The 13,437-nt window shown below is 38.4% G+C and overlaps 1 protein-coding gene across 1 annotated transcript in view; it reads left to right on the top strand.

Annotated features, from left to right (window-relative positions):
- The window catches only part of LOC107086803 (probable G-protein coupled receptor 158), a 110,952-nt gene that overhangs the window by 63,128 nt on the left and 34,387 nt on the right, over positions 1-13,437 (top strand). Inside the window, exons 6-7 of the mRNA XM_015378001.1 lie at positions 4,393-4,502; positions 6,250-6,488. Of these exons, the coding sequence (XP_015233487.1) occupies positions 4,393-4,502; positions 6,250-6,488 (349 nt within the window). The remainder of the gene's footprint in view (positions 1-4,392; positions 4,503-6,249; positions 6,489-13,437) is intronic.

Raw genomic sequence — 13,437 nt, 5'->3', positions numbered from 1 at the left:
AAAATAAAGTTCTGAGGGAGAAACAATACTTCACAGCAGTGTAGCCATGGATCCATGTGAAGCAGCTTGCCTAGTCTTTTTTGACACAAGCTTTACTTTCCCTGCAACTCTGCAGGCGGTTGGTTATAACCATCCCCCTTCTTTACTTACAAAGCTCAGGCTTTCTCTGAAATAGTAACAGTACATGACTAGATTATATCAAAGTTAAACAACAAGGACAACTTTTAAATATTTAAACAGAATTGAGCTTAAAACCATTTCATGTGTTTAACGCTGTTATTTTAACTTATAAAAGCTTCGCACAGGAACCCTGCAGAGTCATTAATTACTGAATCATAATCTAAGTACTGTATGATAAAAAGACTGGAATCCCTGAGCTCTTAAAGGATGAAGTCATTTCAAGTACTTTCGGAAAGTCACTTTTATTTTGTATTAAGAGAATAAATATTTTTTTTAGCACTAATTTAATACCTTAAGGAAGCTGTGATTAACAAATCCTATAAGTGTACTTTTCTCTAACTTGTCCCTATAATAAATTGTGATCTAAATATAATGAAGTGTGATATTAGGACAACTTTTAATAACATTCACATGTTGTTCCAGTTTTTTGTTGTTGTTTTCTTTGTTCCAGCAGCTTTGACTCAGAGTCTTTTCTTCTCACTGAGGGGGAGAGAGGCTATGCCAGAGCTGAACTTAGAGTGGGCACGCTGAGGACTTAAACAAGGAATGTTATGACAGTTTAAATGCACATTGATCCGCACTTTGGCAGGATTTGTGAAATATATCTCCCCAATTTCAAGTTAATAAGGAGGAGGAAATATGCTGCGGTTTAGTTCACTGCTCATGATCCAGTGATATTTGCTTTGAGTCATCTTTTACCCGTAACATTCTCTATGATATCTTGTCAGATTTCATATTTTTCTCATTTCATCATTTTGTCTTCATACCACGGTCTCTGAGCTGCTTTTCTCTTGGCCTGATAGAATGTACACGATGATTCATATTCCTTATCTAACATTAGCTCCCCTGTTCTAATGTTTCTTCCCGCCAGACTGTTTCAGTCTCAATGCTGGCTGCTTTTTTGTTGAATTTGTCACACGAGTTCTGCTTCTTTTCAGAGAAAAGTGGCTTACAGGTGTTGCTGCTACTTAAACCTAATTACACAGTATGCTCAGTGTATCTTGGATGCCAAGATGTGAGAGAAGCAGAAGTGTTCTAGTTGTTCCATTTCACAGTTATTCTCGGCAGTTCTACTCAGATTTCTGCAAATGGAGACATTTGGTATAAAATCAGATAATTTACTTGTCAAAGTGAGTTTGAATTGTGGCTCCCGAAATATGGAATGAAAACAAAGAATATCCTGTATCTACACATAAATATCAGGCAAAATATTATGACCGGCTACCTTTTTTTGGACCTCTTTTCAATTTGTGCTGATTGGTTAAGTCTTGAACATCACTTAAGCCCTGAATGTTTGCTGCTGCACCAGATGATTTATGTCCAGTCAGCTGGGGCCTCCATAGATCATTCTGGTTTGTGCAGCACACCCCAAAGATGCTCGATTGAACTCAGATCAGGGGAATTTGGAGACCAATAAATGGTTTTAACTGGATGATTTTTCTAAAACCTTTATTTTTGTGGTTTGTCAGGGTCTGTTATTCTACTGAAACAGTCCATAGTCACCATGGAATACAGATTATGCTCTAAGAGAAAACAAACCTAAAAACAAAACAATATTTATAATGGAGAGATGTTTTAAGTTGGAAAAACTGTCATAACTACATTGAACAAATGAGGTGTGGACATGAATCTCCTGTAGAAATACATTTTGCAGCAGATCTAAAGAAGTATCAACAGGAAAATAGCATAGTTATAATAATATCCTAAAAAGAAGATGCTCGGGGTTGTCTATTATGTTTTTCTGTTTATGATGCATAATTCAATGTGGCTTTTTGCCAAAGAAAACCTGTTATATGTCCTTTATTACATAAATCTCGTCAGGACCAGAATTAATTTATTCATAAATCCCTGCCTGTTGAAATCCACCATATAAGCCAACTATCTCTCCACCTGTGCGTCAAGCAATCCTTTGCTGTTTCTAGCTTGGACTATTTTTTTGTAGCAGCAGACCAGGAACACCTGCAAAAGTGGTGATACTTTGACCCTTTTGTTTTCATATTTTGTACTGGCTTTAAGTGCAGACATGGAGTTAGGAGCAGCATAGTGAGTTAGAAACTACCAAATACACTGTAAAAAATATCTGTCTAAGAATATATATCATGATTTTAAAAAGTTGTGTCAAGTGCAATTGTCTTAATGCAATGGCAGATTATTGCACTTAATTTAAGTAAAACTTTCTCAAAAGAAGATCAATAATCTAACAAAAAATCTTTTGCTTAGAATATAGATCTCAAAACTAGATTAAAATCATTTTTGTTAGATCTGATATTATAAGACTTGCTTAGAGGACAATTTTGCAGTGAAATAAAAAAAAATAAATAGAAGACTTAAATTTGGTCACAAGGGAGACAGAGCAGTGAACATGGACAGAAAACTGGACCAAACAACAGAGAACAAACTGCTCTGGTAACAGATCAAAGAGTGATGCAGAAAAAAGAAAAGATCCAACAGAGAACAAGAAATCAGGATTTTATATCCTGATGCAGGATAGGAAAAGGGCATTGAATGCAGGTGAACAGACAGAGTAACACAGAGTAAAAGCAGTGAGCTGAGCGAGAGACTTGTTTAAATGTTCAGTTCTGCAAATTTACATTCAGATGCAGATTAGACTCATCTAAAAATAAGGCAGCGTTAGTGGCGGTTCTGGGCTGGAGTCCTGAGAGATCTTGCAAGAAGTTGTGAATTAGGTTAAAACTGACTGAGTATTATGCCTATTACTGCATTCTATATCTTAAAAAAGTTAAAATCCAAGATCTCCCAATCTGTTCAAAAGAGTTAAGCCAAGAGAGCTCTTTGGCTGCTGAAGAAAACATGCTCAACTACATGAACTTAAGTCCAGTTGTTTTGCTATTAAACGTTTTTTTGTTTTCTTTTAAATTCACACAGTCTGGATGACTAAGAATCTTCAAGAGGATCTGAATGAACAAAATGGGTTTTTGAATAGTATGCTTTTAAAAAAGATGAGACCAAACTAGAGATGTTTGGCTATACTGGTCAACCCTGATTGGCACAATCAGCTTATACCAGCTTTCAAGCATGGGCTGAAGTGATGACTTGGGCTTCTATGCAGATACATGATTCTTTAGATTCAAATATTAGCCTGCATGTGAAGTGTGGCTGGAACTAAGTGATGAAACAGGAAATGATTCCCAACAATGGCAGAAAATCAACAACATGGATGCTCAATTAAGCACAACAATAATCAGAACCCTGTGAGCTTTGCAACACAACAAATACAAAAAACAAACTTACTGCTGATCCAGCTTTTACTTCTTACTTCAACTCATGTGAATATCTTATGGACCAATGTTTTAAATAAAATAAAATAAAATAGATGGAAAAATAGAGGAATAAAAGAAAAAGTGTGACTTGAACTCAACTGTAGATACAAAAACCGAACCTGTCTGTCAAACTTTGCTCAAAGTTAGCTTATCCTACATTTACCTCTAGAGTTTGCCTGTGATCTTCTACATAAGCTTTAAAAATCACATACCTACTCTGAAACTTTCCATCAAGGGAGTAAAAGGACATGGAAGTTTGTTCAGATTTCCTTAAACCTCCAAAATAATAGCAATTCATTAAAGGGTCACATATAAAGGATCTAATTAAGTGGCTGATTTAAGCTTTGTTTGGTGCAGAAAGGTGGCTACTGGAGGTGTTAAATATGACATTCTGCTGAGCTGCACCCTAATGACGTGAAAGGCAGCTGTAACACAAGTGTAAATGGAGGCTCTGATCTTCTCGCTATGCCAGACTTGTCTCCTCAGCCTCAATCACACCCTACTTTAGGTAACAGGTGTAAAAAAAAATCTTCAGACTGCTGAAAAAAAGGAAAGCAACACCCTATGAACTGTCATCAATTTCAAGGCTCTGATACACCCAGAGAGATGAGCCAAGACTGCATGAGGAAAAAACATAAATAACTATTTATTTATTTTGGATTAAAAAAACATGAGAAAATTCAAAATTCGAATGAGAGTTAAAATTGTGTCCTACATATGAGCTAGATGCTGGTTCAGTCGATGTGGAGGCGTGAGCTATCTGTGATGCCAGGTCTGCCTCCAGCTCTGCTTCTCTCATGCTGAACACTCCTTTTTTTGTGAGCTAGAGAGGATTGCAATATGTGTGCCTTTGCGCTCCAGAGAAAATAAATGCAGTATAACACAAGCTGCATGGCCAAATGTGCAAATGTCTTTTTATATCTCTCTGCAGGTGATGATCCTGTACTTCAATCCCAGTGTGTTCCGCTGCATCCTGCTGAGATGGGTTCGCCTACTGGGATTCGCCACCATGTACGGCACCGTCATCCTCAAGCTGTACAGGTATGGAAGTTAGCAACAGGCAGCAGGAATAAGAACAAAGAGTGAAATCTGTATCTGAGATGTTTCTTTTTTCTATAAATTATTCTTGTGGTGACATTAAATTGAAAGCAAAACCTAAAAATAGGCAAACTCAACTTCTCACTTCATGCCTCCTATCCCACCATCTCCTACACTTCTCTCTCTGTTTCAATAATTCAGCTACATCTTAAGATTGCATGCTTTCTGGCCCATAAGCACATTTGAATTTCACATCAGGTCTGATCTTTCTGCGTCTTCCTGCTCAAGTATCTATTCACACACACACACACTGATCTGCAGCCTGGAGCAAGTATAAGTGAGGTGGGAGAGAAAGGTCAAAGATTGGCCAGAAAGTTCTCTTGGCAAAATTACCAATTAGATTTTTTCTTTTTTTCATTGAGTTCAATGGGTGGGAAGAGTGCCTCAGGGCCAAACTTCTTATACCCTGAGTGGTCCCACTAAATATCGGATGAAACAGATTTGTCACAGTCTGGACTGCCTACTGTGAGCCAGCTAAACAGAATTACATGTTATTCTTATTATTTATAGTCTTATATCTCAGTCTACAATATAGTGAAAAGGTGTTGATATGTCTTAAACTTTTTTTCATATTTCAATGATACAGTTAAAATAACTGTGGAGGTATTTCTTTATGAGGATCCTGCACAATGCATGCATAAACATAATATGTTTAGTTTTAAACTACTTTAAAAAATAAGAATATGCAAAGACAGTATCTTTTTGTTTTCAGTTAATTTTGCGGCACTATTCATGAATAAAACTCCATTGCCTCTACATCATGAAGACAAAGGAAAAGCGGACAGGTCAGGGACGAGGTTGTAGAAAATGCTAGGCAAAGAGCATACAACTTAAAATGAAGGGAAAAAAAATAAAAAATCTAAAAACTGTGCAATAACTGTATAATAATCTTATAACCATATAAAAAAGCTGTCATAAACCTACAGTATATGCAGTGCTGTGTGGATGCACTGTATATACTGTATACTCCTTTGACTATTTGAGCTGATGTAACGAGTAAATTTCTCCAGTGTGAGATCAATAAAGTCAATCAATCAATCAATCAATCAATCAATAAAAGGTTGAGTTATAAAAATATGAACTCTTAATGCCTGAATACAAATGGATGCCACACTTTTCAGATTGTTATTTATTCAACATTTTCCATACCAAGTACTATTCATACCTTTTCACAATTATGCACATCTATGGTTAATCTCATTAAATCTTTCTATACGTTACAATATGTAGATACAAGTTCAAGGGTTATGAATACTTCTGCCAGGTAAAGTACAGCCAACAACTTTCCTGCTTTTTGCTGTATTGTTAATGGTCTTTTTCAATTTAAACTACAGACCTAAAACCTCATAAATCAACCATATTGCCATTGATCCAACAGGCTGGTAATCAATTGTAGGTAATAAAAAAACATACAAGCTCCAATTGTTGTGTTTCATATTTCAGAAGGTAAAGAAATATCTTCCTCATGCTGTACAGGAGCTTAACAGATTTAATGGATATAGATAAATACAACTGAAATGAGTATGTTTCCATTCTTGTGGGAATGGTAACAGAAGAAATAGTCTAATAATAAACGACTAAACTTTAAATGTCACAGAAAACAGCAATTTATCAGCTTGGACGATGCTGATATAATTTTGGAAGCTTTAAGATTCAGACTCTCTTTCTGTGTCATTTCTCTGTCCTGCAGGGTGCTGAAGGTTTTCCTGTCCCGCACGGCCCAGAGGACCCCATACATGACCAGCTGGCGTGTCCTACGGCTGCTGGCGGTGATTCTCCTCATTGTGCTGTGGTTTTTGGTGGCTTGGACCTCTGCTGTGTGCCAGAGTCCAGAGCTGAGTCGAAGTCTCATAGTTGCAGGCTTCACCCCTGAGGGACTGCAGTTTACAATGTGCCTGCTGGACCGATGGGACTACATGATGGCAGTGGGTAAGTGTGTGTGTGGGTGTGTGTTTTCTACGTGGCGTTTTTGGTCTGTGTTTGAAAGCAGTCTGGGCAAAGGGAGGTGTAAAAAAGTCACTTACTTGGAGACAATCTCTTAAATTTTTATTTCTTGACTCTCAGTTTAAGCATTTTCATTTAAAATAAGATTTTCATCAAAACTGATTAAATTATAATTTTAAGATTTATATTGCTTTCTTCTGGAAGTGTTATCTTACACGTTATGAGTTTAAGTATAATTGAGTATGTATAAAAGTCTGTAAGAAGTTTTTCATCGTAATGATTGTCATTGTCACTAACTTACTAACCCCCACTCCTGCACAAGGACATTGACAGAGAGCTAGGATTGCAAAGTCACCAATGGCACTCCTTTTAGCAGGTTTATTATACCCATTATTTAATCCCTGGCTATTCTTTTAGCTGTTATAATGATAATTTTAATACACATGACAAACAGTATGGGAAGACAAGTTATCTTCCCCATACTAGATTAGCAGAAATCCTGTTTTAAAGCTGTTGGGAAAAGACTATGGAGAATGGATCTAAAGGCTCAATCAAAATTTTGCCCTATTACTGGAAGGCTGATTTCCATCAGCTGCTCTTTTTATTACTTTGCTCTGTATGGGTTTAAAACATCCATGGAGTCCTGGGAACCCTTTATTGTGGATTTCTTAAACTTATTTTTTTAAGTGTTACGGCTGCAGTGGGTTTCTCCACTCTTCCTTGCAGGGTTCTGGATGCAGGCCTTCTGCAGGTGATCTGTTTTGCCCTAATTGGTGCTCGTCTGCTTTAAAAGCTGTCATGCAAGCAGCAGACAGCAGGCTTCTCTCTCTTTCCTCCTCAGAACCCTGTTTGGCTTGGTTTGGTTTGCATCCTGTCCTAAGGTTGGGTTTTGTTAGGTTTAGTTGCATTTGCTTATTTCTGTTTAGTTATTGGTTTTGCATTAAGCCATTTTCTGTTTCCCATTTTATTCATTCCTTTTCAGGTATTGTTTCTTTAGTATAATTTAATAAATTCAATTTTCACCTTAAAGAAAATCCTTGTGTGGTCTCCTTTAATGTTACCCCCACCAAACAAGCCTGGTGGACGTAACATTGTGGGGGCTTGTCCGGGATTTGAACCCGAGACCTCTCGCACCCCAAGCGAGAATCATACGCCTAGACCAAGATAAAAAGTAATGAAGAAAAAAAAAATGAAGTGTCGTCAAGATGTCATAAATTCTGTGTATGATGTGACTAAAACAGGGAGAATAAAAACTTTGAATTTTCTTGGCTGTACCGAAGTAAGATATCCACTCCTAAATGAAAACTTTACCAAAAAAACCCAAATGTACCTTTAATAAGATGGTCCCTTTATGCCATGTCCTTATGTTGTCATTCTCTTTGCTAGAATTGAAGATTTCCTTACTCTTGATACTGAGGAAAGAGAGGGACTCATTCTTAATTCATGTATCTGGATAAAAGAAAAAATATCAATCTGTCCTCTGGTAGCTTGGTACTATAGTGACTTTTATCCAGAACCTTCAAAGTTGTAATACAGTTGATGTAAAAAATGGAAAAGGTTTGGACATTTCTTATGCGGTTTTAGTCGGCTCATAAGGAAATGGCTCAGTGGCTCTTTGGTTCCAGTTTCCTTCTCTTTACATTTTTATTCACTGGTTTCTCACCCTGATAAAGTGGTGGTGATTCCAGTTACTGAATAGCTTACACTATTTTGATGTTTTCTTTTGCAATGCCAGGACACCCTCTATAGGGTTACTTCGATGACAAATTGTTGTGTCTCCTGGTAGGTATCTAGTAGCTGTTGTAGGTTGGTTGATGATCTGGGCCTTTTTATTGTTTTCCTTTATATTTTTTTTTGCAATTTGCAACTCCTTGTTAGTTTGTTAAGGTACTGATCCCAGGGGGAGTGTTGGCCAAGTGGTTAGAGGTGTGTTTGTGCTCTGAGAAGGTTGCAAGTACCCGGTTTGATCCCCACAGCCTCCACTCTGGGTCCCTGAGCAAGACCCTTCACCCACAATTGCTCCTTCGGCACCACATGCTCAATTTTCAAAACAGAAAATGTATTCACCATTTTTCCATATACCTACAATGAAAACAAGTATTCCAAGGTTTGGGTGTATGGTTACAAAATGGTATGTTTACAAGGACCAAATTGTGGTAGAGAAGAGAAACAGAAATATGTGATAACAAAATGTAGGGGACTGGTGGCCTAGTGATAAGAGCAATAGGTCTTGGAATCCTGAGGTTGTGACTTTGAAACCCACTCCCAAAAACTGCCACTATGGGTCCCTGAGCAAAGACCTTTAACCCCACACTGCTGCCCTGGGTGCTGCACAATGGCAGCCCACTGCTACCCAAGGGCATGGGTTAAAGGCAGAGACTGAATTTCATTACGCTGTTCTAATGACAGTGTAATGACAATAAAACGCTTGTAATAAAAACAACAAAAAAACAAACTGTAGCTAATGTGTTTGTACAGTGGTGTTATGTTCCCCCTAAAGGTGTTTACGCTCTGAGCTTATTCACTGTTTGTATGCCTGAAGTGATAACTCTTTTTATAATGCTTAAATAACACTTCTTCTTATCCAGGGTTCCCATACCTTTATTTAAATCAAATTTAAAGACTCTTCAAGGACCTTCAAGGACCAATTATCTAAAATTCAAGGACCAGCAGCTACTGCTACTGCTGAACATCCAGCCATCCATCCACTTTCTCTCTTTATACCAGCTGGCGTTGCGAAGGGTGCTGGTGCCTATCTCTTTCTACGGGGGAGAGGCGGGGTACACCCTGGACAGGTCGCCAGTCTATCACAGGGCAACACAGAGACAAACAGGACAAACAAACATTCATGTACACACACTTACACCTAAGGACAAGACCAGTCTTATTTTTGGACTGCGGGAGGAAGCTTGAGTACTGCTGAACATGTTACTGATAAATGTTTTTGATCAAAAGTTAATCTGAAAAAATGTCATCAAAATTGTTTGGAGAGATTTAAAGAAATTGCCTGCATTGATAATGGTAATATTCATGACCTACATTCATTTCTGCAATGCATGAAAATGTCTAATGATTGAGAGAGGAGGCTTTTTTTAAGCTTAAAAATTTTCAACAAATGTGGTGAAACATTGATTAATTTTTTTCAAGAATGTCGTGAATAAGTGCTAGTGAATAAGCATCGGTAAAAAGCAGTATACAGAAAATAATTCTACTTATAAAAAAGTGAAATAAAAAGTTGTATTTCTAATAGAAAATCTTGCCAAAATAAATCCTAATTTTAAAAACACAATCCCTTTAAACAAAATGTCAAACGCAGCGTCACTCCATTTTAATACAATCTTTAACTGGGAGCATGTGAAATACAGACAGATGGGGCTCAATGCAAGCTGGACATTACAAGATAAGGCCATCCTAAATACATTAGGGTTCTCAAATTGATTAATAGTTCAGCATATTAGGGCTGACTAAAGAAGGTTTCATTCTTTAAGACAGGTCCAACACCATGCACTTTCAGAGTAAAGCCTGCAAATGTCACAATGATGGTAGGACACTGTCAATACTGAGCTGGACAAAGCAGCTCTGTCTCTGCTCTCTTCTTTGATCAGTTTGCTGCAGGCTCAGCACAAACAAATACAGTTTTTTTTTTTTTTGGGGTCCTCTGATGACCATTCAGCATACTCTAGCTGTCGTTGGCAAGCCATGCATCCTGAGATTTGCATTTCCCATGCATTGCATTACACACTGACTTAATGCCTTATTCAAAGTGACTGGCAATTCAAAACGTTCACCTACAAAAACATTGCACACACCAATGCATTTGCTTTTACATGCACATAAATTGCCATTTTCAAAAAATACACAACACAAGCAGCAACGAACAAATAAAAAATAATGGCATATTAGTATTTGACATACGTGTCAACCCTCACCCCAGAAAAATTTAAATAAGATTCAAGGACTTTAAAAGGCAGCTATCTGTTCATTAATCTGGCATAAACCAGATTGAAATATATAGTTTAATTTGAAATTTTTTACACTATCTATCTGTAATGCCCCCTATGGAAAGTGTTTACAAAAGGGAGGAACCTTCAGTACAATTATCAAGCTGATTGGGTAAATCACCAAGTGGCACCTGCTTCCCATGTCAAGCTTTTACCCAATCACTGCAGCAGTAGCAGCTGTGATGCATAACATTGTCAATTTTTTTTTTTTTTTTACAACCAGCAGAGTTAACTTATAAATAAACTCTCACCAAGTCTGGTTGGGTGGAAAGGGCAAACATCTTTCCCATCCACAAAGGCACAAATTGCATGTTTTTGCTGCAAGGGCCGCACTGCTACATGCAGCCAAATGACCTAACTTTAACTTTTACATTTCATAATTTCCTGATTTTTCTGCTCCACTGACCAAGGGAAAATTATAACTACTTGAAGACTTCCAAAGAAAAAGCTGAAACTTCTAATTTTTACTGTTTCAATTGGTAAACATTATGGTGTATTTCTGTTGGCGGAGCATAGCTGAAGGCAGAAATATCTCCCGGAGGGCTTTATCAATGCTAACTAGCAGGGTTGTTTTAGCTAACTTTGTTAGCTAAAACAAAATACAACTGTAGAAAATCTGATTTTATTTGAATACGTTGTCTAAGCTTGTGGTAGGCTGTGCAGTGACATGGCTATAGCAAGAATGTCCTGGGTTTGATTCCTGGCGCAGGGTTTGCATGTTCTCCCTGTGGATGCGTAGGTTCTCACAAGGTACTCCTGCTTCCTTCAGAGGTCCAAAAGCACTGATAGGTTAATTTCCTTCTATAAATTGTCTTTAGGTTTGAGCGCGTGTGTCCATAGTTGTACGTCTTTATGTTGCCCTGTGACAGACTGGCAACCTGTACAGTGTGTACCCCACCTTTCACCCATAGATTGCGATGGATAAGCATTGGCCTCCACTGATGGAATAAGGAGGGAGAACATGGATGGATAATTATTACATTTCTGGGGCCAGGATATTTATTTAAAGAAGTTAACTTTAAAAGGACAGAGCTAAACAAAACATCTATTGACCAACTCAATATCGACAATCTGAAAGTATTACCTTTGACTGAGTGCATGATATCTACATCTAGCGAACTAAAAAACAGAGGCCAATCTGAAGTTCTAGCTATGCGTGGCAAGGCCAGAAAACAACCAAGCTGGATCATTGTAAAAAGAAGAAACAGCTCTTCTTTGATGGCAAACTGTCCTTGCAAAGCTGAGTGAGTAATGTTACTTAATATAACAACAAAAGATGGTAGGAATGTTATTTACATGTTATTTTACATTGATTTAACATCAGAATCAGAATTAGGTTTATTGGCAATTAGGTTCGCACTTACAAGGAATTTGACTTAGTGTTGATGGTGCAGACAAATTAGATAAATATACAGAAACTAGAGTTATATACAATATAAAACATACAATATATTATATACAATATTAGACTGTGCGTTAATGTAACGCAGGAGGTCTGGAGATGCAACGTTAGTGTAGCTTCTAGGTCCTGAACGGGGAAGGGAGAAAGGCAGTGTCAGTGTCATGGTGGTCTTTGGGCCTTGTTGAATAAGGCTGGTAGCAGATGGGAAGAAACTGGTCTTGTGGTGTGAGGTTTTGGTCCTGATGGACTACAGCCTCCTACCAGAGGGAAATGACTGAAATGGTTTGTGGCTGGATTCCAAGGGATCAGCGACAATCTTCCCTGCATGCCTCAGAGTCCTGGAGGCGTGCAGATCCTGGAGAGATGGAAGATTGCAGCAAATCACCTTCTCTGCAGACCGAATGACACGCTGCATTCTGCCCTTGTCCTTGGCGGTGGCACCAGCGTACCAGATGGTAAAGGAGGAAGTGAGGATGGACTCTGGACTCTGGAGGAGTAGAAGTGCACCGTCATTGTCCTTGGCAAGTTGAATATTTTTCAGCTGCCGAAGGAAGTACATCCTACTGGGCTTTCTTGGTGAGGGACTTAATGTTTACCTCCCACTTTAGTCCCGTGAGATGATAGTTCCCAGGAAGCGGAAAGACTCCACAGTGTCAATAGTGGAGTCATAGAGGGTGATGAGGATTGCTGGGGTTGAGTTCTTCCTGAGGTCAATAACCATCTCCACTGTTTTTAGAGCGTTGAGCTCCAGGTTGTTTTCCCTGCACCAGGTCGCCAAATGGTCAACCTCCCACCGGTAGGCTGACTCGTCGCCATCAAAGATAAGTCCGATGAGAGTGGTGCTGTTCGCGAACTTCAGAAGCTTGACAGACTGATGGCTTGAGGTGCAGCTGTTGGTGTACAGGGAGAAGAGCAGAGGAGAAAGAACTCAGCATGGGGGAACCAGTGCTGATGAGCTGGGAGTCGCAGACATGTTTTCCCAGCTTCACATGTTGCTTCCAGTCAGAAAAAAAGTATGTAATCCACCTGCAGGTGGAGTTAGGGACACTCAGCTTGGAGAGCTTCTCCTGAAGCAGAGCTGGGATGGTTGTATTTAAGGCAGAGCACATTTGTGAACATTTCTGTCCACTCCCCTATCTATCTATGGCTTTAGTTTTAAGCACAGCTACCATAGTTTTTTTGTTTGCTTGTTTGTTTGTTTTTTTGTCTGGCAGTGGCAGCAAGTATGGGATAAAACTTTCAAAAAGTCGTTACTCTGTTGATTCTGGGAACTTTCATCAAAATTATGTGCTAACTTAAGCTCCTCGTTTGCCGACCCTTTATCCTCACTGGTTTCTAATGCTTTAGGGCTAATGCTCTAACAGGGCTGTCACATAGACAGAAAAAAGGCCTATATTAATCCTATGATATGGCTCTTAGAAAGACTGAGAAAGAATTTACCCTGACTGTTGGATGTCACAAAGTGCCATAAGAAATATCTGAAACAACTACATTCTCCACGCCTACATGTATTGTAGTTTTGTAAGCTTGT

The sequence above is a fragment of the Cyprinodon variegatus genome, unplaced genomic scaffold (assembly GCF_000732505.1).
Source record: "Cyprinodon variegatus isolate N-32 unplaced genomic scaffold, C_variegatus-1.0 Scaffold163, whole genome shotgun sequence".
NCBI lineage: Eukaryota > Metazoa > Chordata > Actinopteri > Cyprinodontiformes > Cyprinodontidae > Cyprinodon > Cyprinodon variegatus.
This window is presented reverse-complemented; position numbering and strand designations above follow the sequence as displayed.